We start from the raw sequence: 23,700 nt of genomic DNA, 5'->3' as shown, positions 1-23,700 counted from the left end.
TCAGGGATCCACCTGCCTCAGCCTCTCCAGTGCTGGGATTACATTTGGGTGTCATGAGTCTAGCTTTTTATATTGGTTCTGAAGATCAAGCTGAGGTCATCATGCTTGTGTTGTAAGCACTTTCTCAACTGAGTCATCTCCCCAGTCTCAGATTAATCAATTCTTGTTCTGTCCACACCACATGCAACTGCATGATAGTAAGTTAGTAGAATATTGAAATGAATTTGAAGAAAAAAAAAACTTCCTATGGGGACCTTGTAGATCACAAGTCTGTGATCTTAGCTTCTTCAGAGGGAAAGATTGGAGGATCACAAGTTCAAAGTTATCTGCAAAACAGTGAGTCCTGTATAAGTAAAAAGAGATCTGGGCCTGTAGCTCAGTGGAATCACTTGCTCAGCATGCATGTGGTCTTAGGTTCAACCCCTATTATTTTAATCTGCCCAGAGTTAGCTTGATCTTTAAAGGGGCCAGCTCTTTTGCCATGGTGCAGTTGATAGATCTAGATGGGGAAAAGAACTTGAACTCTTCCCATGTATGATATTAATCTTCAGGGCTGTGAGAAGTTCCCTCCCTGAGCTTCCAGGGCAACTCTGATCTGACCTCAGCCTGTTGTGCTAACATATATAACACCAGGTAAGTTGAGTCAAATACTGCAGGAAGTGGAGCCTTGCCTCCAGCTGTAGCCTGCAGAGATGAACACATCTCCCAAGCAGCACACCAAGTCAGAGAACTTCCAGTCCAGATCCAGCTCTGCCTGGTTCTCTACACTCCACACTCCTGAGACTCTGGCACTTAGGACTTCAGCTGAACCTTGGCAGGACCCCACCTTCTTCTCCCCAGGACTCTCAGTCTCTGCTTTGAGTGTGTCCCTCATGTGGTTTTTGAAGACCACAGAGACCTTCATCTGTTCTTCTAGGGGAGCCATTGAAATCAGCATCAGGGAGGATATCCTGGGACCTGGAAGCCCAGGAACCACACAGCTCTGCAAGAAAAGGTGTCCCAGTAGAAGGGCACCCTAAGACACAGAGACCGGGATCCACATAGCTCCGAGAGGAAGCCTCCTCAGCAGAGGCATGGATGCTCCCAGGGGAGGGTCTCCCCAGCTGAGCCTCAGCCCCTCTCCTTCTCTTCTTTTCATTGCTTCCCTTCTTCTTGGCTTCCGTTCTGATGAGAGGGTCACACCAGGCAGCAAATCTCATAAAAGAGATTTATTGGAGGGTCCAGGGTGTGGAAGGACAAATCCAGGGATGGCTGTCCTCTGTTTCTGGGAGCAGGGAACTGAACAAACAGCAAGGCTTATATAGGATTTCTGAGGGCTGGAGCTCCTCAGGGCAGAGACTTCCAGGTTGAGGATTGGTGGGATTTCAAGTCCTGAGCTTGCTGGGAGGTGGGGTGCACTTAGGGATTGATGGGGTTTTGTGGGGAGCTTGGGGCAAGTTTGGCCATACCTCTCAGGATATAAATTTGGTGTTGCAAGTCTCTGGCTCTGTAGCTAGGGGTCAGTAATCCTGTAATTACAACTGGTTAAAAGTCTAGAAATCTTTTGCATTTGTTGTTGGATAAGATTAGGTAAGAAGTTTCTAAGGCAGGATATGATTAGCAGGATTAAGAAAAGGAGGAGAAGGGTAGAATCTAATTCTATGGGACTGTGAATGATCCACTGGCCAGATGCATGGAATGGTTTCTTATGAGTATTTGGAGATCTGTTGGGAGTGTTAGATCTTATCTTTTACTATACTCAGTTGGGTAACGTAAGGGCAACACTTCTCCCCAAGGAAGAGACAGCGATCACCTCTATCTGTTATTAGTAAATCTAGCTGATATGCAGAGGTTAAGTTCTGGGGGAAAAAAGGGATGGCGGGATCAATATCACCTAAAGGGGTGTGTTATTAGGGATAAAAGGGCCTTTGAGGAGCTTTGGACCACTTCTTTTTACCATATCTATCTATAGGGTTGAGAGTGGAATGTGTACCCTCTATAGTTTGATTGTGCCTAATGGGTGACTATGGTAAATGCTAGTCAGGTTTACCAATGGCCCTCATCTCCGATCTGGGATAACATGGATCCTTAGTTAGAGTATAAACGATTTTTTGATCATTTGTTTGTACAGTGACAGAAGTTGTCATCATTGAAAATTGAGAATGCTAATTTCAGCCGGAGATAAGATCACAGAGGCCCAGAAGGGTTTAAGGAAGCTGTGGGCTTATTAGGCAGCCCCTAGGAAACAGGAAGGACCCTAGTAGAGGGAGAGGGGCAAATGCTTTAGTAACTAGAGGATTGCCCACATGGTGAGGCTCTGGAGAGCAAAGTAAGCTCCAGGAGCCAGGAAAAACCATCTCTTTACTGAGTAGGCAAGGAAGACAAATAGTTAGAGATGGTTGGGGGAAAAAGCTGCTGGAGAGGCAGACTCTAGAATGGGACTTTGCTTATTGTCATACTAGTTCCTTATTGTACCGCTCGCCCTTAATACTTGCATGTAATTAAAATAGTATAAAAGCGGATTGGGAAAGATTAAACCTGCCCTCAGTCTCAGAACTGGCTGGGGTCATGCTACAATGTTGTCTAATTGGATTTTTTTTCTCTCTCTCTCTCTTTAATCCTCACTCCTGCACTGGAAAACCTATTGACTGACTGAGCAGGCTTGGTCAAGGCTCCCTGTCAGAGATGGCAGTGGTCAGGCCAAGGGAGCCTTGGCCCCAATTGTCCATGGCCAGACTAAGGAGACTGGCTGAAAGACGAACAGGGTTTGATGTACCCGTGCCATGAGGGGCTCAATGTCCTTTTAATGGCACCTGAGTCTAGGTGGATTATAAGATTTGGACAGGCCTGATTTCAAAGACCCTCTTGACCAGGGGTGTAGAGGTTCTTAGGCTGTGGGAGGCCAGAGATCCTGGGATTTTGCTTTGGGTATTTTTGGTTTGGAGCTTTTTTTTATCTCTCCCATGATACACCTTGAAGGCCATGGGTAAGATTTCCACCTGGGGAATCAGGGGTCCTTTCTAAGACATTCAAGTTTGGTCCTAACATTAGGGGGACTCTGGGAAAAGAAGTAGCTCATAACAGTTGTTTTCTACCAGATTAGTGTATTTCAGGAGGGCCTTTGTAAGGCACTTTAGGAATTGTGATGGATTTTCATAGTTATCCTGGATGCCCTTTGGACATTTTTCATAATTTACAGCCTTAAGGGCAGCTATGTGGAGACTGGTCAGGAAGCAAGGTGTAAATTGATTCCGTGTTAGGATGCCCCCTGGGGTATTGTGATTCCATCTAGGGTCCTGGTCTGGGACCACCTGAGTTCTGACTGGGAAGGCAGCCTGTCGTCGGGGCTTTCTGAAGAGAAACCAGAGAGGATAAAGAGAAAGGGATGTTACTCTGGGCTGTGGCTTATTAGCGTGACTGAACATAATGGAAGAATTGTCTGGTTCATGCCTCACAGCTAGGAGGAGCTGTTTCTTCCTTGATTTGTGCTATTTGATCATGTTTTAATCAGGATGGGAGTGAGGGTATATGACAAAGTCCATCCTTTCAAACCCTAGCAAAGACAGCTGTCCGCCATGTGATTGCCTCCATCCTGATGGTGGGATAGTAGCTGAGATGGCAGCTAGCCACATGTTTCCTATGTTTAGATTTAACTGTCTACCTGGTGTCACAAGTTTCAAGCTAACCCCTTTGTTAGAGACTTTATAACATTTTAATCATATGCCTTAGCAAGTATAGAGAATTAAACCAAAATCTAAAGAGTAGAGATGAGCAGCAGTTGTCTGTGATTAGTCTGCCCCTCTATTTTCTCTCTTCTTTCTCTGTTCCATAGTCAGGTGACTCACCTGATATAGGACAGGGATTTTGGAGGAAACCGTTAGACAAGCGTGCTTGGGTCTGTAGGAGGGGGGGCCACATCCAACTCCAGAGCCGGATTTTAATTGAAGTGGGACACCCTACAACACTCTAATGCCACTCATACCTAAAGACACCTGGACTCCTGTAAAACAGAACCCAGTAAGAAGACTTGGAGGTAGGGGATTGTGAGCCCGACTTTAGACAGAGCACACTGTAGGAGGGAGCTGAGAGATTCACCAGCCAGCCAGGAGTGTGTGCTGGAAGTGGGCCTGCTGCAGCTGTCCTACCTCCGTTGCTTTCTTCCATTCCTGGGCTTCTGACTCCCATTTTACAACAAACTTACAGAATCATCAACCTTAACTTAGAGAACAGCACATTTACACTTAGTGAGAGGGTTGGGAGGAGACAAACAAGGTTTGGAGAAAAGAGAAATGGGGAATAGGGAATCTCTTTCCATATCCCTGATTGCTTGTAGTATTAGTAAACATCTCAATTAATATTGGATCAAGGATCCCATTAGGTGGTCATTTGTATTGATTATCTAAGGGATATTGAGGCCAATTTTGAATGGAGAGGCGAATAAATGTAGGGTCCTTCAGGTTGGGATTCAGGTATGCAGGTTGGTGGTTTCTAAAAGACATCCCAAAGCAATGAGAGAGTAGGAAATATACCATTCCCATAGATGAGAAAGGGGAAATGGAATGTCCCTGCAGCCTGTAGTCATGGGCATCCCCTGACTCAGGGAGAACAAAGTGAGGACCAAGCCATTCAGTGGGTCAGTGGGTCATCACTACAACTCAGTGGGGTCAGCTTAGACTGGCTAAGCCAAAGAGTCTTGGTGCCTGGTATCAGGGCTTTTGTAGAAGCCAGGAGGTGAGAACAAGAACCAAGCTCTCATAGAGGGTCTTATCCATAGGAAAAGTTTGGGGATGAAGTTGCAAAAGTCACAAGGACCTACAGAAGTTGTGGAATTTATAGTTAGCTTGACGTGAGAGTGGTAAAGTAGGGCAGGAAGGGTTGCGATGGCCCAGTAGGACCTAAGGAAGGTGCAGGGTTGCAGCTCTGAGGGTGGTGGGATGGAGTCAGGACAGGAAGGGTTGCAGTAGCCCTCAAAAACTGCACTGAAAACCACCAGGGCCTAGAGGAGCTGTGGGATAGGAAGCTCTGAAGGGAAGGTGAACAAGGGCAGGTAGGGGCGCCATGGCCCAGGAGGGCCTATGGGAACTGCCGAATAGCAGCTCCAATGGCAGGAAAATGGGGGCAGGTGAAGCGTGCTAGCTGTAGCTTTAAAGACCACGGCTGGAGGTACCTCTACCTCCAAGAGTACTGGCGGGGTGTGCAGTCACATCCTCGGACTCGGGGAAACATTTACACTGACCAGAAGGGGAAGCTTACCTAATTGTCACTGGTGGACGGGGTGTCAAGTGAGCAGTGAGCCAGAAGGTGAGACTGCTGCAGCCCAACTGGAGATGGGGGATAGGGTCCTAGTGCGGCTCAGACCCCAGGACTAGGGGGAGCACAAGCACCAGGAGAGCCTATCCGAGTCACTGCACTAAAATGTTAATGTTTCTGCTCGGATGGGAGGGTATCCCGGATCTTGGAAGCCCAAGAACCCTACAGCTCTACTGGAAATGGTATCCCAGCGGAAGGGCGTCCTGAGACAGGAGACCACAGGAACCACACAGCCCTGAGAGGACGCCTCCTGAGCAGAGGCGCAGCAGCTCCCAGGGGAGGGTCTCCCCAGCTGAGCTCAGGAGCTCAGGAGCCTCAGCCCCACTCCTTCCCTTCACTTTTTTCTCTTCATTGCTTCTTCTTGGCTTCTTTTGAGGAGAGGACAGCAGGGAACTGGAGGAAAGGGCCGTGCTTATATAGGATTTCTGAGGGGGGCGGTGCTTTTCGGGACAGAGATTTCCAGAGTGAGGATTGGTGGGATTTTAAGTCTTGAGTTTGGGGGAGCTCAACAGTCTTGAGCTGTTCAGGGATTGGTGGTTTTTTGTGGGAAGCTCAGGGATTGGTGGCTTTTTTTTTTTTTTTCCATCCCCTTTTCCCTGCATCAGACCCATGGGTTAGGCTAGGAAGTCCTTCCCGGCTGCAGCCGGCCACCGCCAGCTTTTGCTGAGCTAGGGGAGGCTGGAGAGGAGGCGCTGCTGCCACGGTGGACAGCTCCAGCGGCGGTATTGGACAGGGGGTCCGCCACCACAGACAGCTCGCGTGACCCCTGCAGGCCGAGCGGCCGCGGTGCCGCCGTTGTCACAGGAGCCGCCATTTTGGACAGCTCCCGCGGGACGCTTCCCCGCGGTGGCCGTGGCGGCGACTGCGGCGGCAAGGAGAGGCCTGCGGCCGCCCTGAGCGCTCTTGTGGCGCCGCAGCTTTTGCGGGGCTGCCGCGCTGCCCGGGGGCTGTACGGGGCCGGGGGGCGAGCTGGACACGCCGCCTGTGGCAGGACTACACCAGGACTAACCTTCTCTTTCCTTCGGGCTTGTTAGAATTTTCCCCCAACTGAAGGCGTGCGGATTCCACGGCCCAATCAAGAGGCTGAGCTCAGCTACGTCACCAGTTACCAGGGAAGGCTGCTCCTGGGGGCGTCCACAGCGCCACAGCCTTCTCCAGCTCTAGGATACGAGTCGCCTGAAGGGGGTGCACTTAAATCACGTTTGACATCTGCACTATTAAGCTGAAGTGCAGTAAACACAGTCGTCTTCCTTCACCTCCTTTGCTCTCGCACAGCTTCGAACAACACAGTTGTCCCAACAGCTCTATGGAGGAAAAGTGAATGTTCCCCCAGTGCTCACACTGCTGAGTGAATGACTGACCGTCACAGAGCTGGCTCAACTCCGCGGCTTGATTGAAGCGTTTCAGCTGCAACTTGATCCAGCACTAAAATAGTAAATAAAAAAGAAATTGCTGGTTTCAAAGAGGTCCCGCATACTGAATTTCTAACTAGCAACTGATGATGCTGTTCACGTTTGACGCTGATTGGCTCCTCAGCACTGATCTTACCCAACCCAGCAGCAAGGCTGTGAATCTCCTGGTTCTTCTGGCCTGGGGTGTAGATGGAGTGAGATAGTTGATGTGTAGATAGTTGCTAAGGTGTGAGACCACCATCTCTCCTGCAGCAGGATGTGACTGTGGCTCCCCAGAGGCCCCTGTTTGGCCGCTGTGACCGTGATGCTAATGATGCTGAGCCCTTCCGTGGCTTTGCTCAGGGACCCCCAGTGTAAGTGCACACCTCAGGTTCTGAGCTGCTGGGTATGGGGAAAGGAAGGAGCTCACTGTCCAGGCCAAGTCCCTTGTTACTATTGATGTTTTCTGTGACCATGCACAGTCCTCACATGAAATCCAAACTATGTGCCCAAACAGAAGCCTGAATGTTTGTGCTCTCAGATCTGTGTGAGAGATCCTGTGTATCAGCCAAGAAACTTTTCAAGTTTCTCCCAGTAACATCTCTAGCCTTGTGTCATCTTCCATTAGGGCCCTGAGGGGACTGATAAATCACGATATTAAATTAACTTCTCACACATGGGTTGTCTGTGTTGATCTATGCCAGGCAAAGAGGTCTCCGTATAAAAATAGAACTTCATATGTGTATTTCTATTCTATTTTGTCTATTTTGTTTTAGTAACAAAAATTTCTGGTCTAATCAGAAGATTTCTGTGAAGGTGTCAGAGTCAAGGGATAACAAGGAGATCCCTGTGCACCCTCTGCAGGCCGTGCAGCTGCTGCCTGGCCGCCTGTGAGGCTGAACCCAGGGCTTCCTCGTTCTCTCTCCCTGACCCCAGTGCTGTGCAGCCTGTTCCCGTGTGGATCCTCTGCTGGGTGGTGGCTAGTGTTTCCCCTTGTCCTTGGGAGCACACAGCAGCCTTCGAGATGGTGGGCATCTGTGGGCTGTTCTAAAGAACTCGAGGTCCCTTCTGAGACCCCTGAGTAGGTTAGAGCCCATTTGGTGTTTGTGATTTGAACATGTCTGCATTTTATTTTTCTTCCATATTCTCTGGCCTGAGCCCATGAAAGAGACCTGATTTCTCTTTGCATGGTATGGTCCCCTTCCTAGTTTTATGACTCACATATACATCACACATAGAAAAATCAAAGTCTGTGCTTTGCACATGGGGGATAAAAGATGGAGTTATGAACACTGCTGAAAGCTGTGACCCCCCAAATGCTGGGACTGTGGGCAAGCTCTCTGACCCCTCTCAGCTTTGGCTGAAATGTAAAATGTGGGAGAGATGATCATTTTCATAGAGCTGACTGAGGGTTGGGAGGGAAGGTCGTGTTAAGAATTAAGGCTGTAGGCTGAAGCAGGAAAGAAGGTGTAGCCACTGTGGACAGCTCCTGAGGCTGAGCTTCTATTGAAGCTGCTGCCCCACTGTGTGCTGCCCCACTGTGTGCTTCCTGTCTGTAAGCTGGGTAGCTGTGAACTTACTACACAGTTTTGGTTCCCAGTGAGTCACATGCGTGCACCAGCCTAGGAGCTCTTTGGATTCTCAAATGAAATACACATGCATGTGTGTGCTTGCACACACACACAAACACACACACACAGACACACACACACACACACCAGTTAATTTTTGACATGCCATGACTAGCTCAAAGGCTGGGCACTCCTAAACCTCTTGCTACCCCAGGCCCAGTGGGGAAGTAACCAGTGGCCACTTTCCTGAATCTTACATGGCTGGTTGGCTTTCTCTCCTGCAGCTCTTACAGCCCATCCTTCTCCCCCGAGTCATGGCGATCCTCTGTCTTCCTTTCTCCCAGTCCCTAGCCCATGCAAATCTAAAGGTCCTGCCTCAGTCTCCTTACACAGCCATTGGCTGTTGGCTCTTTCTTGATCAGAAACCAACTGGGGACAAGGACCTTCAGCATTTGGACACACAGATTCCCGATTTGGGGGCTGGACTAATTCAAAGTACTGGAACCGAGCCCCAACAAAGCTGTTATCTCTGTTATCAAAGGACACATGGAAGCTTCCAGACTGCCTCATCTCATTGCCACCTCCCACAGACCTGGCTTCTGCCCTTCCACCTGCATCTTTCACATAGACCATTCTTTTTTTTTTTTTTTAATGGCTTCTGAAACTGTCATTTTTCCTTCCACTGTTGTCTTTTATAAAAAAACCATTCTCCCCACTGTCATCTGTGTTGTCTCAAACACAGAGATGAGTAATTTAGTCTCTGAAACAGTGATCTCTCTCATAAAGTCGTGAGTAGTGGTGACTGCCTCAAGTATTTCTCACAAAAAAATGGCCCAAACTTCTTCATCCTTCTGTGCATTTGTGAGATTGATGTCTGGTGCTGCCTTTATTTGAGTTGCTTTTCACAAATTTCTGTTACATTTTCTGAGTTAGATTAAGTATGAAGATGAAAAGACATCTATCTGATGTGTTTTCCTCTATTGAGACTAGAGGAGCTCATGTGACTGACTGACCCACCAGATCCTAGAGACACGCCCTTACCTTTCCCCCGGGGTCACATTTGACATTTTAAAATGGTCTGGTTTGTGAATTCTCTGCATCTGTAATTCAGATGAGAGACTGTGGGTCAGTAAGCTGAGGTGGGTGTGGACTTGATGACTGATCACTCAGAAGTCTTTTCTCTGAGGGAACAAAACTTGATTCTCTGGGGCTGACAAAAGACACTTGATGAGTAAAGCAAACTCTAAACTTCAACAGCTTTACACCTATACATATACACATACACACATATAGACATATACACATATAGACACATATATACACACACATATATATACACATACACACACATATACACATACACATATAGACACATGTATACACACATATATACATACACACATATACACATATATACATACACACACATATATACATATACACACATCCATCCATACACATATACATATACACACATATATACATACACATATACACACATACATATATACACACATATACACATATAGACAACTACATGTATACATACACACATATATACATACACATATACACACATACATATATACACACATATACACATACACATATAGAAAACTACATGTATACATATACATATACATATACACACATACACACATATATACATATACATGTATACATATACTCATATATACATACACACATTTGGTGGATGAAACAAAGCTCCAACAACTTTCTTTTTTCTCCTACAACTTGTATAACCCAGCAAAGTCTTTCAAGCAGTACAAAAAATATAATGTGGTGACATTGTATTTTTCTTGAAATGAATGTGGTGACATTGTATTTTTCTTGAAATGAATGATTACACTAAGTATACTTTTAACAAGAAAGACACATCACCTAGTAGTAGCCAGACTGTCATTGTTCTTGTTCCCTGGCCTCAAAAAGCAAAACAAAAAAAACAAAACAAAAAACAAGAAAACAACAAACAAACAAACCCCTCACTCAGTTATCAAGAGTGTGCCTTTCTGATATTTAAATTATCTCCCAAGATTTCTATGTCAAAGCCACAAGCAAAAACATCTTAACTAAACTTAATTGACAATCTACATCTCCAAATTCTATCTAAGGGTGGTGGTCATTACTAAAGTTCTTTCTGAGGGGGAGGTTGAAACATTAATCTGCTTAGCAGCAATGGTTGGAAAAGACCAATCATTAATAATGATTTATTTATTTATTTTACTCTTGCACAACAGATTTTATTGGTTGAGGAGCAGAGTACACAGACATTCCAATTCTTATAACACATACCCAAAAAGAGCCATATACTGTGTTCAGATACCCAAACTCTGAAGAGCCACATTATGTTTATGTACACAAATGAAGAGCTACATATTGTTTTTCTTTGAACTTGTTCTAGTGATGTTCCCAGTGTCAAACTTGGCAAGTTTCCTAAGACCTCTCATAACAACCAAATGTTCATAATCCTCAGTTCCTTCACCAATTCACAGTTTTATGCCACACAGAGAACGTTCTCAGGATTTCTGTCTTTCACAGCACATTATCACAACTGTTAGGAAAACAGACTGCTACGACCAGAGACATCACAGTTCTGACAGGGCAAGGACCAAAGACTGGCTTTCTTATAAAATACTAGAAACACGGGACCAGAAATAGCTGAAAATATTCCAGACACAAATGCACGACTGAGACTCCAAATTGCCATTTTGTATTCTTTGTATTGTAGGATATAAAACTACCCCCCTCCACTGAAAGTTATGGTGACCCCCGAGACAGTCACAGCCTCTCCTGATTCAGTATCCCCCTATTTTCTGGTTGTACCAAAAAATAAACAACCATCAAATGATTTAACCTCTTAAAAAAACATTTACAGTTAAAAAAATGAGATGAGGTGGGATTCCCTCACCTTTTAAAAATCTTTCTAGAGCTACTAAAAAACTTGCATTCACAAATAGTTGATAAAAATATTCCTCTGGATTGTACAAGAAGGGAGGCGGGACCTGTGACAGGCGTGACGGGTGCTTAGACTCTCTTCTTTCTCTTCTTCAGAGGCTGGTCTCCATTTTCTGCAGGCAGATCTGTGGTTTTCCTGGTCAGCCGCTTCAACCTGTTTGCCCTTCGCTCCCCTCTTCCCTTTTACCTGCACTTTTTTTTTTTTTTGTCTGATGCTTTATCCTTTCCCGCGGCATCTTCTGGCTTTGCGTCCACCTTGGCAGGGGCGGCGCTTGGGTTCCGCCTTCTCCGCTCCATCCGGGCTAACCTTCCTCTTGGGCATCGTGGCGGCGCGGGATGGGAGACGCGTGCATCAAGGATCTGTCACTGAGGAGCCGCACTGCCTTGCTACCACCACACGAACTACTGCGGCCCCATTAATAATGATTATTATAAGTACTAAGTACTGTTCTCAGCAGTTTAACCACCTCATCACAGTTTTCATTTGTTGAAGTTAATTTGGATCTTTTTAAAAACTGAATCACATCTGCTGTAGCATTTTCAACATTCAGTCACTGGCGCGTCCTCTCTCCACCACAGCAAGGAAGATGCAACCACCAGTTCTTCTAACAGCAGTTTATTCAGGAACCTTGAACAATCTTCATCTCTCCCTTCATCTCCCTTTTCATCTCCCCCGAACCCTGGGATAGAAGCCCTTTTTATACTCTTATCCACTCCAATGGCGGCAGGCCACGTCACCTCACCAGGTGCATGGCCTCAGCCAACCAGAAGAGCGGGAACATATCACCACCAAATATGGACCTGTTTATGACAAGCTCCATAGCCAGCAGGTGCCATCTTTTAAGGTGCGGCTTCGGGTAGCCCAGGGGAGGGGCCGTGGCCTCCTACAAGTCACTTCCATGACTTCTACACTCTTGGTACTGATTCCTACCTAACAGTTCCACACAGCTGTGATTTATCGACTTCTTCTCCATCTGAACTATATTTCCCAGCTTATTTCCTTAGTGTTAGGCACTATGAATTCTATCTAACTAAACTTTGTTTTGGAATCAAGATATTTTATCAAAGTCCCCACGCCTTTGGACCCAGTGTCCAATGAGCATTCAAGACGTTCTGGCCTTTGCAGTAGGAAGAACGCACAATTAAGAGGGACGCACTGTTTCCTCTGGGGTTTTCTCATTAACGGCATACATAGTTTTGATTGGAGTGGAAGGAAATGAGCCTCCCTTTCCTCTGATGACATATTCAAAGTTTTCATTTTTACTATTAAATTTTTATTTTAAATGTGTGTGTGTATGTGTGTGTGTGTGTGTGTGTGTGTGTGTGTGTGTGTGTGTTGGGGGGAGGCATATGTGTATGTGAGTGCAGTTGTCTGTGGGGGCCAGAACAGTTTCAGATGTCATGGACCTGGAGTCACAGGCAGTTATGAACCATCTCAGGTCCTCTGCAGGAGCAGCACATGATCTTGACCACCAAGCCTTCTTTCCAGCCCCCATTTCCCTCATCAACAGCCTTGGATGTACGTTAGATTCCCCCACCTTCCGCAGAGAAATACTTCAGTATTTTTCACTCATTCAGATGCCCGGGATGTGCATGGCATCAGCCTCACCATGTTTGTGGGGACAGGATTTTAATGGTTATTTTCTACTTAAATCACCACTGCATTTAAGGTGTACGTAGGTTGTTATGGAGTTAGTGATTGTTTATCAATATCTGAAAGATCATTCTTTTAATACAACATTGCTGCTTTTGTTTGAGAATCATGAGGTTTGATTAATTTTTATTCTTTTGAATGCTGTCTTAACACTGTGTTCAAAGGCATAGTCTGGTGACTGGTGCCCACACAGAAGTTATTTATGGCCAGTTCTTTATGAAACATGTACAGATATAGAGTATTAAAAACTTGTGGAGCTAAGTGGGACAGTGGTGGCACACACCTTTAATCCCAGCACTTGGGAGGCAGAGGCAGGTGGATTTCTGAGTTTGAGGCCAGCCTGGTCTACAGAGTGAATTCCAGGACAGCCAGGGCTACACAGAGAAACCCTTATAAACACTACCACCACCACCTCCACCACCACAACAAACCTTATGGAGCAAATTCACAGGGTAATTTTAGTTATGTTAAATCTAGTTATTATAATTGCTATAATTTCACAGTAGCAAGGTTGTGTAATTTTATGGTAATTCAGTTAAGAAAGCCGCTTGTCTTGGTTTGATTCTCTGTTACTGCTGTTCATGCCTGTGGTGGTTTTAATAAGAATGGCCCCATAGGCTCATATATTTGAGTTCTTAGTCCTCAGGGAGTGGAAGTATTCTAAAGAATTAGAATGGTTAGGGGTTGTGGCATTGTTGGAGGAAATGTGTCAAAGCCTGTGCGGCCCAGCTTCCCACCTCCTGCCCCGCCCCACCCCACCCCACCCCACTCTCTCTTTCTGCCTGCAACCAAGACATAGCTCTCAGCCTCATCTCCAGCACTATATGTACTACCCTGCTCCCCACCATGATGAGAATTATGAACTAGATGCAGAGACCATGAAGGAACACTAGTTACTGGCTTGCTCCCCAGGGCTTGCTCACTTTGCTTTCATATATACCCTAGGACCGCCTGCCCGGGGATGGCTCCACCCACAGTGGGCGGTGTCTTCCCACATCAATCATCAATCAAGAGAATGTCCCACAGAGTTGCCTACAGGTTAGTTTGAGAGAGGCAATTCCTCAACTGACACTCCTTCTCAGATGACTCTAGCTTGAGTCAATTTGACAAAAACCTAACCAGCACATTGTTGGCTTACAGTATGTTAGGCACAGCAAAGAATAACACTGGGGGGGGGGGTGTAATGTGCTCAGAATACGTTGTACACTTGTATGAAAATGGTCCTATGTAACCCTATATAATTAGTGACAGTGATGCTGATGCACTGGTGTGTAAGCAGGGAGCAAACGTGATATCGGACTCAGAAAACCATGGATTCATTTATCTTAGGAATGATTAAACACATTTTTGTCAAAAGAAGGAAGACTATTAACAATTATAACACCATGCACGACACAGATGGTCCGAGAATCTTGTCCAGGATCTGATCCCCAAGGCTCTCGGGTTAAGAGGCCTCCTGTTCAGCGGTCCCTGTGCCTGCCTAAGGGGGCCTTACAGGTAGCACGCTGCAGCACCCACCCACTGAGTTCCCCGTGCTCGTCACTTAGGGCTGTGCTGTTGCAGAGAGCCCCGTGGAATTACGTGTGAAGTAAGGAGAGAGTGATCCCGAGAAAGCGTCCTGGGGGAAGGAAAAGATGTGTGTCTCGTCGGTCATGTTGTAGAAAGAGAGGTCATTGTCTTCCTGATCCAAGAAGATGGCGATCTTCAGCGGACGTGTCTCCAGCGACAGAGGTTCTTCCAAAGAAATGTTTTGGGAACAGAAGCCAAGAGCCCTGTATCCATCTCCATTCTTTTCCAGGACTCTGAATTTCCTCAAGGGGTCTGTAGGTGATGCATCCTGAGTGCACAGCTCATAAACGCCTAGTGTCCACTCCTCCGTGTCCTCGACATCCACCTCCCAGTAGTACCGTCCCAACATGAAGCCTTCCTGGTAGAGTGTGATGATGTTCTGGTCTACTTGGGAGCTGCTGACAGACTCCTCCCTTCTGTTCTCTTTTGTCTTTGAGTCTGTCTTGTCCTGGTCAGGCATTTCATGATTTATCCTCACAGGAGCTGGAGGAGGAAAAGGAGGAGAGGAGGAAGGGGTGGGGGAGGAGGAATGGGTGGAGGAAAAAGAGAGGCAGAGGAGGAGGTGGGCAGAAGAGAAGGAGGAGAGGCAGAGGAGGAGGAGGGACAGAGGAGGAGGAGGGGCAGAGGAGGAGGAGGGGCAGAGGAGGAGGAGGGGCAGAGGAGGAGGAGGGGCAGAGGAGGAGGAGGAGGGGCAGAGGAGGAGGAGGGACAGAGGAGGAGGAAGGGCAGAGGAGGAGGAGGGACAGAGGATCAGCAGACAAGCCACCGCTGTAATGTTTGTATATCAATAACTGAGTTCAAAGCTAGCGCTGTGTGTGGGAGGCTCCTGGACAAATGCAGTCTGAAGGAGACTGGGTGTGGAGAGCTGGCGCATCAACACTCATGATGCATGATGCTCCCATGGTGCATGCTGAGCTCTGCAGCTCATTCTAGCTTGGGTCTTAGGAGAGCAGGGAGTGAGCCAGGACTTGAAGGGAATATGTAAGAACATTGTTCACCCCATGTCCTAAGTCAGAGCCTTGTCCCTCAATTATGGAAGGACCAATCACAAGCTGACCTCACAAAATGAAGCTGAGTGCTCTTGCCACTCGGAGTGGCTTTTCCTTAGTCAGGAGTCTCATCTGTGAGGAGCACTGGTGATTTCTGTTATCCAAGCTCAGTGGGTCCCACTGGGCCAGTGTGTTGAGATGGGAACTGAACAGTGTGGCCAAGCTTGGCGGTGGGTTCCAGCACAGGCTCACACAGCACGATCCCTTCCTCTTTCCCCCCACTCAACTTGAACAAGTGTCTGCCAGGAAGATCACACAAGACACCAGAGAGCAAACTGGGGGGCTGGTGTGCTCAGTGGCTTGCCTGGCATATGCAAGGCTTGATACTCATATCCAAAACGAGAAACAAAAGAGCAGAAGCAACCTCTGAGGCAGATGAGCAAATCCACTCACCCTCCTGGAACAGCTCCTTCCTCCAGTCTGGAAGAGAGCAGAGCAAACGTCTTCACACAACGAAGGGAAAGAGGTGTGCACCCCCACTGCTTTCTCCCCTCCTCTCTCCCTCCTCACTAAACCCCTCAGACTTTCTAGTGTCCAGGAACTCCCAGCATGTGGGGTGTTCTCTGTGCTGTCTCAGGGGCTGCTCCCGAGAGACCCAGTGCTACAGTTGGGGATGGGGGAGGATAAGGGTAGGGGTGGGGATGGGAGGTAGAGGTGGGAGAGGATGAAGGTGAGGGTGGGGGTGAGGATGTGTGGGGGAGGGGCAGGGGTGAGGGTAGGAGTGGGGATGAGGGTGGGAGTGGGAATAGGGATTAGTGTGAGAATGAGAGTCAGGGTGTGGGTGGGGATGAAGGTAAGGGTGGGAGTGGGGATGAGGGTGAGGGTGGGAGTGGGGATGAGGGTGAGGATGGGGATGAGGGTGGGAGTAAGGATGAGTGTGAGAATGAGGGTGAGGGTGGGAGTGGGGATGAGGGTGAGGGTGGGAGTGGGGATGAGGGTTGGAGTGGGTGACACGTTTCTCTTGTTCAGATGCAGCAGCTGCTGGGCCTCAAGGTTTTATGCAGAAGTTAGATAGGTCTGTAGCCTTGGGAGGAAGGACAGATAAGGATTTTTTTTCCTTCCTGTTAGGTAGATCACTGAATGTGATCTCCCTCCACACACACACAGAGAAATCCACTTCTTATATGTAGCGGGAGAGGACAGGAGTCGGGAGGAGAGGCTAGGAAATGCATCCTGTCCTCTCTCTCCATCCTGCAGTGAAGAAAGTGGCTGACTCCCCAGCCGCCTGGGCTCAGGCACCCATCCTCAGTGCATAACTGCCCCTTTCAGAACCACAGTAAATTTTAAAAAAGGATTTATTTTTAAATTTTATTTTATGTGTGTGAGTGTTTGCCTGCATGCAGTATGTGTACTGTGTAGTGCAGTGCCAGCAGAGGCCAGAACAGGGCGCAAGGTTCCCTGAGAGGGAAGTTACAGGTAAGGAGCCACCATATGTGGACTGTGGGAACTGAACTCAGGTTCTTTGCAAGAGTGGCCACTGCTCTTAACCGCTGAGGTCTCTCTCCAGCCCCTGCTGGAACATCTTAAGCAAATCATTGAAAAGTCCCACTAGACACTGCTTAGTGACCCGTCAGAGGTCCCACTGAATAAGTGTGTCCCGCAAGCACTCAGGCTGCCTGGAGTGACCTGGTTTCTCGCTTGTGTTCCTTGGGAACTTTCAACTTCCACAGGGTCAGAGGTGATAGTTGTGTCACCTACATGTGGCACAATGTCTGATGAATGGAAATTGCACAGATGGGGCCAAGGAAAAACCTAGTGTATTTGTGTTCTTCACTTATCACACACAACACTTATACACACATCACACACTCAACATCACACACACTTGCACACATATCACGTATATACTCACATACACACATACCCTGTCACACATACACATTACACACATATTCACACAGATGCATACACATTCATTCACACATATGCACTCATACACATCACACTCATACATACATACACATTCACACACATATCATATGAACAATAACTCTAGTTGTTTTTCTTTTTTCTTTAGCTATAGAAAGTAACTGACTGTTTGAATCCCCAGCAAAAATGATCACAACTTGACAGGTGCGATGCTGCCCACCTGAAATCCTAGCATTTGGGAGGTGGAGGCCCTCCGACCAGGATCTCAGACCCAGCCTTAGGTACAGAGCATGTTGTGTGAAACCCTATCTTTAAAGTTTCTTCTTCTTGTTGATGCTTTTTTTTTTCAGTTTGCAAGTTGACAGGCATTAAAGTGTGCATGTACAAGCTCATGTGTGTTTGGGAGTTACTGGTAAGATTCAGTGCCCAGGAGTCACTTACCAGGGTACAGCAAGGCCTTCTTCCAGTCTGCAACAGAACAGACCCAAGACAGTTGAGTTCTGACTTGTGGCCCCATGCATCCCTCCGCCCCCCCCCCATTGCCTCTCAGTTTCCTGCACTGGCCATCAGTAATCCTTCCAGTCTCCTCATCCCCACCCTGAGAGGGTACCGAGGGAGAGTTTACATCAGGGAATCTGAGGTTCAGGACCCATGGTCTCTTACCTTCTTTGTATAGCGCCTTCCTCCGATCTGAAAACAAAACAGAAACAAACAAAAGGCCCAACGTGGATGAATGAGGGAAGCTGGGGGGGGGGCGGGGGGGCAGGGTTGTAGAGGAGAAACAAATGCTAACGAGAGGGAGGAAAAGCTAGACTCACCTAGGTCAGCCTGGAGGTCATCTGAAAGAAAAGGGAGGTATAAAAGCCATCAAACCGAGTCTCAGCCTGTCCCGGGTCTGGACACTAACTAATGAATTAGACTTGGCATTCTCTTAGGGGCCCCATGATAAAGGAGATGAGCATGTGCACAGGGACACCAACCAGATAAGGTGCACAGAGCAATGTCCCAGCACCTTGGGAGTTTAAGGTGTCTTAGGGCTTCTCAAACCCATTCTTGACTGATTCATAGGAAGAGAACCCTCTGGAGGCGTGTGGGTGCAGGGAAAGATGGGGTGTGGGGGCAGAGGGGAGGGGTGGAGAGTGGGCATGGGCGAGGCATGGGACTGTGATGATCAGGGTGTGGGCAAGGCATGGGACTGTGATGATCAGGGTGTGAAGGCACTGGCTGTGGTTTGAGACCACATTTCAGAGATCTGATGTCCCTCCCCCTTGTCCTCTGGTCCTCTGCAAGACTAGTGCGCCGTGGAACCCCTGCATCCCGGGCTTCCCTAGTTCCCCCAATCCCCAGCCTTTCCACAGACCCTTGACTGATGCTGCTGTCCCCATATATACCTCTGATCTTCAGTACAGATTTTGTCCCCTTCTTCATCAGAAGCATTTCATTATGTTCCTTTGACCATTTCTTAATTTCTCTCCTTTTGACTTGATGTTCTTTCCAGACACCGAGGCTGATCCCACTGAGCAGGGCCAATAGTATGGGGACAGAACAAACCAGGGCTACTTTCCATGGACACATCTTGGGGAAGAAGGGCTCTGACAGGGTGCACGTGGACAGTCAGAAACCGGCCTGGAGGCAACTCCTTCCAGCCCTTCTTTCTGCCCTCCCTCCCCCACCCTGTCAGAGTTTGGTCCTCACGGACCTGGGAGGAGGATGGCCTTCGATTTCTCCTGGTCATAGGGATTTTGGATGGAGCAGATCACATTGCCTACAGCTCTATCTGTGACCAAAAGAGACGCTTCCACCTGGAAGAGCCCGTCTCTGTCTTGGGTCTGCAACTCAGAGGAGGACAGTAGAGTGTTCCCGAGGGTGTCTCTCCACTGCACTTTGGGTTTGGGGAACCAGCCACGTGAGGAGCACTGCACTCGGATCCCATTATTCTCAGGTCCTGTCATGTGAACAAGAGGGGCGGAGCCTAAACCTGAGGAGAGAAGACACAAGCTTGAGGCCTGCGGCCCGAGGGAGGTCCACCTTCACTATAGCGAAGAGGTCAGCTGAGGCTGCCTTGCCACACTGCTTGACCTCAGCTTACTGTCTTTGCATGTGTGTGGACTGGCAGAGGTAAACGTGAAAATTGGCCCAATTTTTATTTTCTGTCTCCGTTTACTGCAAGTTAGTGCCAGAGGGTGTCAGTGTTGCTACCAAATACACTTTCTGGGGTCTTTTAAGATACCCAGACAGGTTCAAAGGGTTGGACAAGTGTATCAGTGAGCAGAGTGCCTGATGTGCAAACATGACAACCAGAGTTCACTTTCCCGAAGCCACATAAAAGCCTGGGTGTGGTGGCACAAGCTTGGGAATCAGAGACAGGTGGATCCTGGGCTCACTGACCACTCGGCTTAGCTCAGTTAGTGAGAATCCTGTCTCAAAAGACATGGTGGACAGTGACTTGGGGTTGACCTCTGCCTTCCACACATACACAAATATACACATATCTGTGCATACACACACATATATGCACACACACAGAGATATATACACACTACACACCACATGCACTCACACACACCACACACATGTACATACAGACATACACATGTGCACACACACCACACACATGCATGCACACACATACACAGACACACACATACACATGCATGCACATGCATGCATGTACACACACATGTACACACCACATACCACACACATGTACACACAGACACATACACATACACACACACCACACATTGATATACACACATACACACACACATGCATACACACGCATGCATGTACATACACATGCACACACCACATACCACACACATGTACACACACACATGCACATGCACACATACACCACACACATCCACACACACATACACATGCATGTACACACACATGCACACGCACACACCTATTAGGTTCAGAAATGTAAAGTCTGTGATGTTAAACTCTAACGGTGGCAGTTACATCATGACCATGTGCCAAGTTCACACACCTATGACTCGAAGCTCCATGGAGACCTCTTGGGAGGTGAAGCCATCTGTAAACTGACAGTGGTACAGGCCATCATCCGAGGCCTGGACCTGCTGTATCTGCAGAGCCACACTTCCCGTGTCAATGGCTTGTCTCACCATCTGGGTCCTGCCCCTGTACTCCGGCATCTGCGCCTCTCCCTGCTCCTGTCCGTCGTGGAACACCAGCACAGCAGGGGTGGGTTGGGCACGGTACCACCGGATGTGCATGCGAGCTGCACTCTGTTCGGGAGACAGCTGGCAGGGCAGGGTGGCATCAGTCCCCAGCAGGACAGTGATGGGCTCAGCTGGTCCCTTCACAGAAAACCAAGACACTGCTGGGGAATAGAGACAGATTGTGGAAGCAAGTTAGAGATATGAGACATAAAACAAACAGCCCTGCACTTTCATAGTTAGGGAATTAAACATACGTCTCCTTTGTATTACTTTAGAAAAGTATTGAATTTTAATAGATAAAAATTTAATAGTTCAGTGTATAAATTTCTCGGTCTTTCTCTGTGTATATGTATATATGTGTGTGTATTCTTGGGTCTTTTACAACATCAATGCTTGTTCAGAAATATTAGCTTCTTCAGTATTTAGAATCTACTCAAATACATAGCCAGCTTATTGTACAGTTTAGGAAACGGACATTCTTCAAATATGCAAACATAGCCAAGATCACAAAAGAGGCAGCAGCCCAGGAGGGAGAGACAGAGGGAGGGAAGAAGAGAGGGAGGGATGGAGGGAGTGCAGGGTTGGGCAACTCTGTGTGAATTTAGAGTTGGTGGGCTTGGCCATGGTACCCTAGAGAGAGTGATGCTATGGGCTAGGAGTGTCACAGTGACCATTGCTAGAGTGGGGACAGGCTCTTTTCAGTTCTGCATTGCTTCCAATCGTGGGGTGCCTCTGTGACTCAGGGGACACTTGATCTCCTCTACCTAACACCAGGTGTCAGCGTATGCACATGTCAGCAGCTCGGTTTAGAAAGTCCGTTTCACCGTTTCACAGTGCAGTGGGGAATCATGGTTTCACATGAATGCGATCATTATGCAGCAGTTTGGGCAATGAATAACATTTAGAGCACTCCACTCTATTACTAGAAGCAATCCTTCAATAAACTTCACACAATGCATGCACACAGATACACATATGAATACACGCATACATGCACACATACATGTGCACAGAGATACACAAAAATGTTTTGCACAGAAATTTACAGAGTTTTTAATCAGCATTCATGGACATTAACACTTTTGACACTAGGGCTGGGGTGTGTTTGACGGTAGACCAGTTGTCTAGCATGTACAGTGCCCTGGGTTTCATCTGGAGTCTTATAGTTACCCACTATGCCATTCACATGGTCTCCTTTCCGAGTTCCCTCCCGAGTCTGAGAACTTTAGCTAAAAGGTGCTTTCGTTTTATGAAGGCAGAGATAATGTCCCAGAGGGAACAAATGATTTATTTAAAGTCACACCTAAGAACTCTTAGTCCAAACTCTGTTCTCCTGTGTACACAAACCCCCTAACGCACACCTTCCTGGCCATACACCCTCAATCCACGAGCCAACCTCTCCACCTTTAAACTTCTTGACAGGTAGCCACAGCAGGGAGAAAACTCACGCACGGTGAGCATACAAAGGGTAACTCAACACACAGGCACTGTAGCATTTACAGGCCAAACTCACCACACGCAGCGAAGAGTTAGGAAGATATCACAGTTCCAGGTTTTCTAAAAATTACCCAAAGGGTCAGGCTACATGATTGCATTTACACAAGAGAAGTCATTAAACACAAGACACAGCACAGCACAGAAGGCAGAACACTGACCTCCAGAGACTCCCGAAGACAGCAGGAGGAGCAGAGGGAGGAGACGACCAGTCAGAGGGGAGGAGGGGGAGCCCTTCATCATCAGAGTGGAAGGTCAAGTCCAGGTTCACCATAGGAGGGCAACAGGTGGAAGTTCTCAGGAAAAAAATTCCCTGTTCAAAGACTTAATGTTACTCATGGGTTTCTAACTGTGTCTCCCACAAAACCCTTAAGACAAAACCCATGAACCCTAGCCCTCCCCAGGGCTTTCCATGTCCCTTCTTCATTCGGAAGGCCAACAGTTTCCCCGTGGACACGGAAAGCTGCCAAGTTCCCATTCTCTCTCGCCCTTCTGTGAGTTCATGGTCTCAAGGGGGATCTTGGAGCTGGATTCCCTGAGACCAATGTAGGGCAGTGAATCAAACAAAGAAGTAGACCACTCCCACATTCAGTCTATTTTCATTCTTCTTATTTACTTATTCTTTTACTTATTCATTTATTTACTTTTTCCCAAAGAAAGGAACCATTTCTCACTTTATCCTCATGACTTCAATCACCCTTCTTCGGGCCCACGCCTCCCTCAGAAACCACAAACCGTCACTCACCGTCTGGACAGAGCTGTGGGTTCCTGGAAGCCCCGGGGATCCTCAGTGCACCCCTGGATCCTGGCTCTGGGGACCATCCACACCTGTGTGGCCAGCAGTCACGTGTGTGGCTGCTGGGGCCAGAGTGTCCAGTTTCCGTAGATGTTCTCAGTGGCAAGGGGGACACACAACGCTGCCCCCAGGCTCTGGCTTTAGAGTTTCTCCTGGAGGAGTGACTCTAGGAGGAAGCTGCAGCCATCTTCAGCTCTTACTTTAAGGGTGAAAGTAATTAAAGCTCAAGGGACTTTGTACTGGGCTGAGTCACAGACTGATAGGAACTTGAAAGCCACTTTAAGATACTTCTCGCCATAAGCTGCCTCCCACAGAGCCGCGGAGAAGCTCTAAGGTCTGGTGGTCAGATCAAAGGTCACTCACACAGCTAACGGACTCAAAGAATAAAGCCAAGACTGCTTCTACCCCTCCCACTAATTGACTTCTGGCCGTATGTGTAGAGCCTCGGTCACATGGTGAATTCCTGGACAACCTGCACTACACAGGACCATGTCTTAAACAAAATGCCAGCGAAAGGGGTCTCTTTCATCTCTCAATAGGCTTGCATTTTTAAAAATGCATTTCATGTGTATGGGTATTGTGTCCTCATGGATGTTATGTGTGCAGTGCCCATGGAAGCCAGAAGGGGGCGTCAGAGCCCCTTAGGAGGAAAGTCACAGGCAGTTGTGAGCTGCCACATGAGTGCTGGAAACCAACACTGGTTCTCTGCAAGGGTAGCCAGTACTCCTAACCACTGAGCCATCTCTCTATTCCCACCTCCATTTTGCATCTTCATACTCTACTGTATATTGCCGCCCCTTCACAACTGTTGAAAGTCACATGGTCTTAGTGAATAGCTTCACTTAAAAGGG

General features: G+C 47.6%; 1 protein-coding gene across 1 annotated transcript; it reads right to left on the bottom strand.

Moving 5' to 3' along the window:
- Positions 1–14,181: 14,181 nt before the first annotated feature.
- On the bottom strand, positions 14,182–23,058 carry LOC110336136 (butyrophilin-like protein 1). Its single transcript, XM_021218567.1, has 10 exons — positions 22,799–23,058; positions 22,215–22,366; positions 20,367–20,720; positions 19,068–19,346; positions 18,760–18,960; positions 18,187–18,207; positions 18,032–18,058; positions 17,810–17,836; positions 15,893–15,919; positions 14,182–14,933 (listed from the first exon to the last, which is right to left on the bottom strand). Exons 2-10 carry the CDS (start codon positions 22,294–22,296, stop codon positions 14,425–14,427), a joined length of 1,527 nt encoding a protein of 508 aa, XP_021074226.1. The 5' UTR covers positions 22,297–22,366; positions 22,799–23,058; the 3' UTR covers positions 14,182–14,424.
- Between the last annotated feature and the right edge of the window lie 642 nt (positions 23,059–23,700).

The sequence above is a fragment of the Mus pahari genome, chromosome 18 (assembly GCF_900095145.1).
Source record: "Mus pahari chromosome 18, PAHARI_EIJ_v1.1, whole genome shotgun sequence".
Taxonomy (NCBI): Eukaryota; Metazoa; Chordata; class Mammalia; order Rodentia; family Muridae; genus Mus; species Mus pahari.
Note: the sequence above shows the minus strand (reverse complement) of the source record. Positions and strands in the feature narration are given on the sequence as shown.

Bases quoted from the DNA above. Each gene is read 5' to 3' on its own strand.
- LOC110336136 (XM_021218567.1), bottom strand. From the start codon at position 22,296: ATGATGAAGGGCTCCCCCTCCTCCCCTCTGACTGGTCGTCTCCTCCCT. The intron at 19,347-20,366 runs GTGTGTGAACTT...TTCTCTCCTCAG, and splicing joins CATGGAGCTTCGAGTCATAG to GTTTAGGCTCCGCCCCTCTT. The intron at 18,961-19,067 runs GTCCGTGAGGAC...GCACCCTGTCAG, and splicing joins GAAGGCCATCCTCCTCCCAG to AGCCCTTCTTCCCCAAGATG.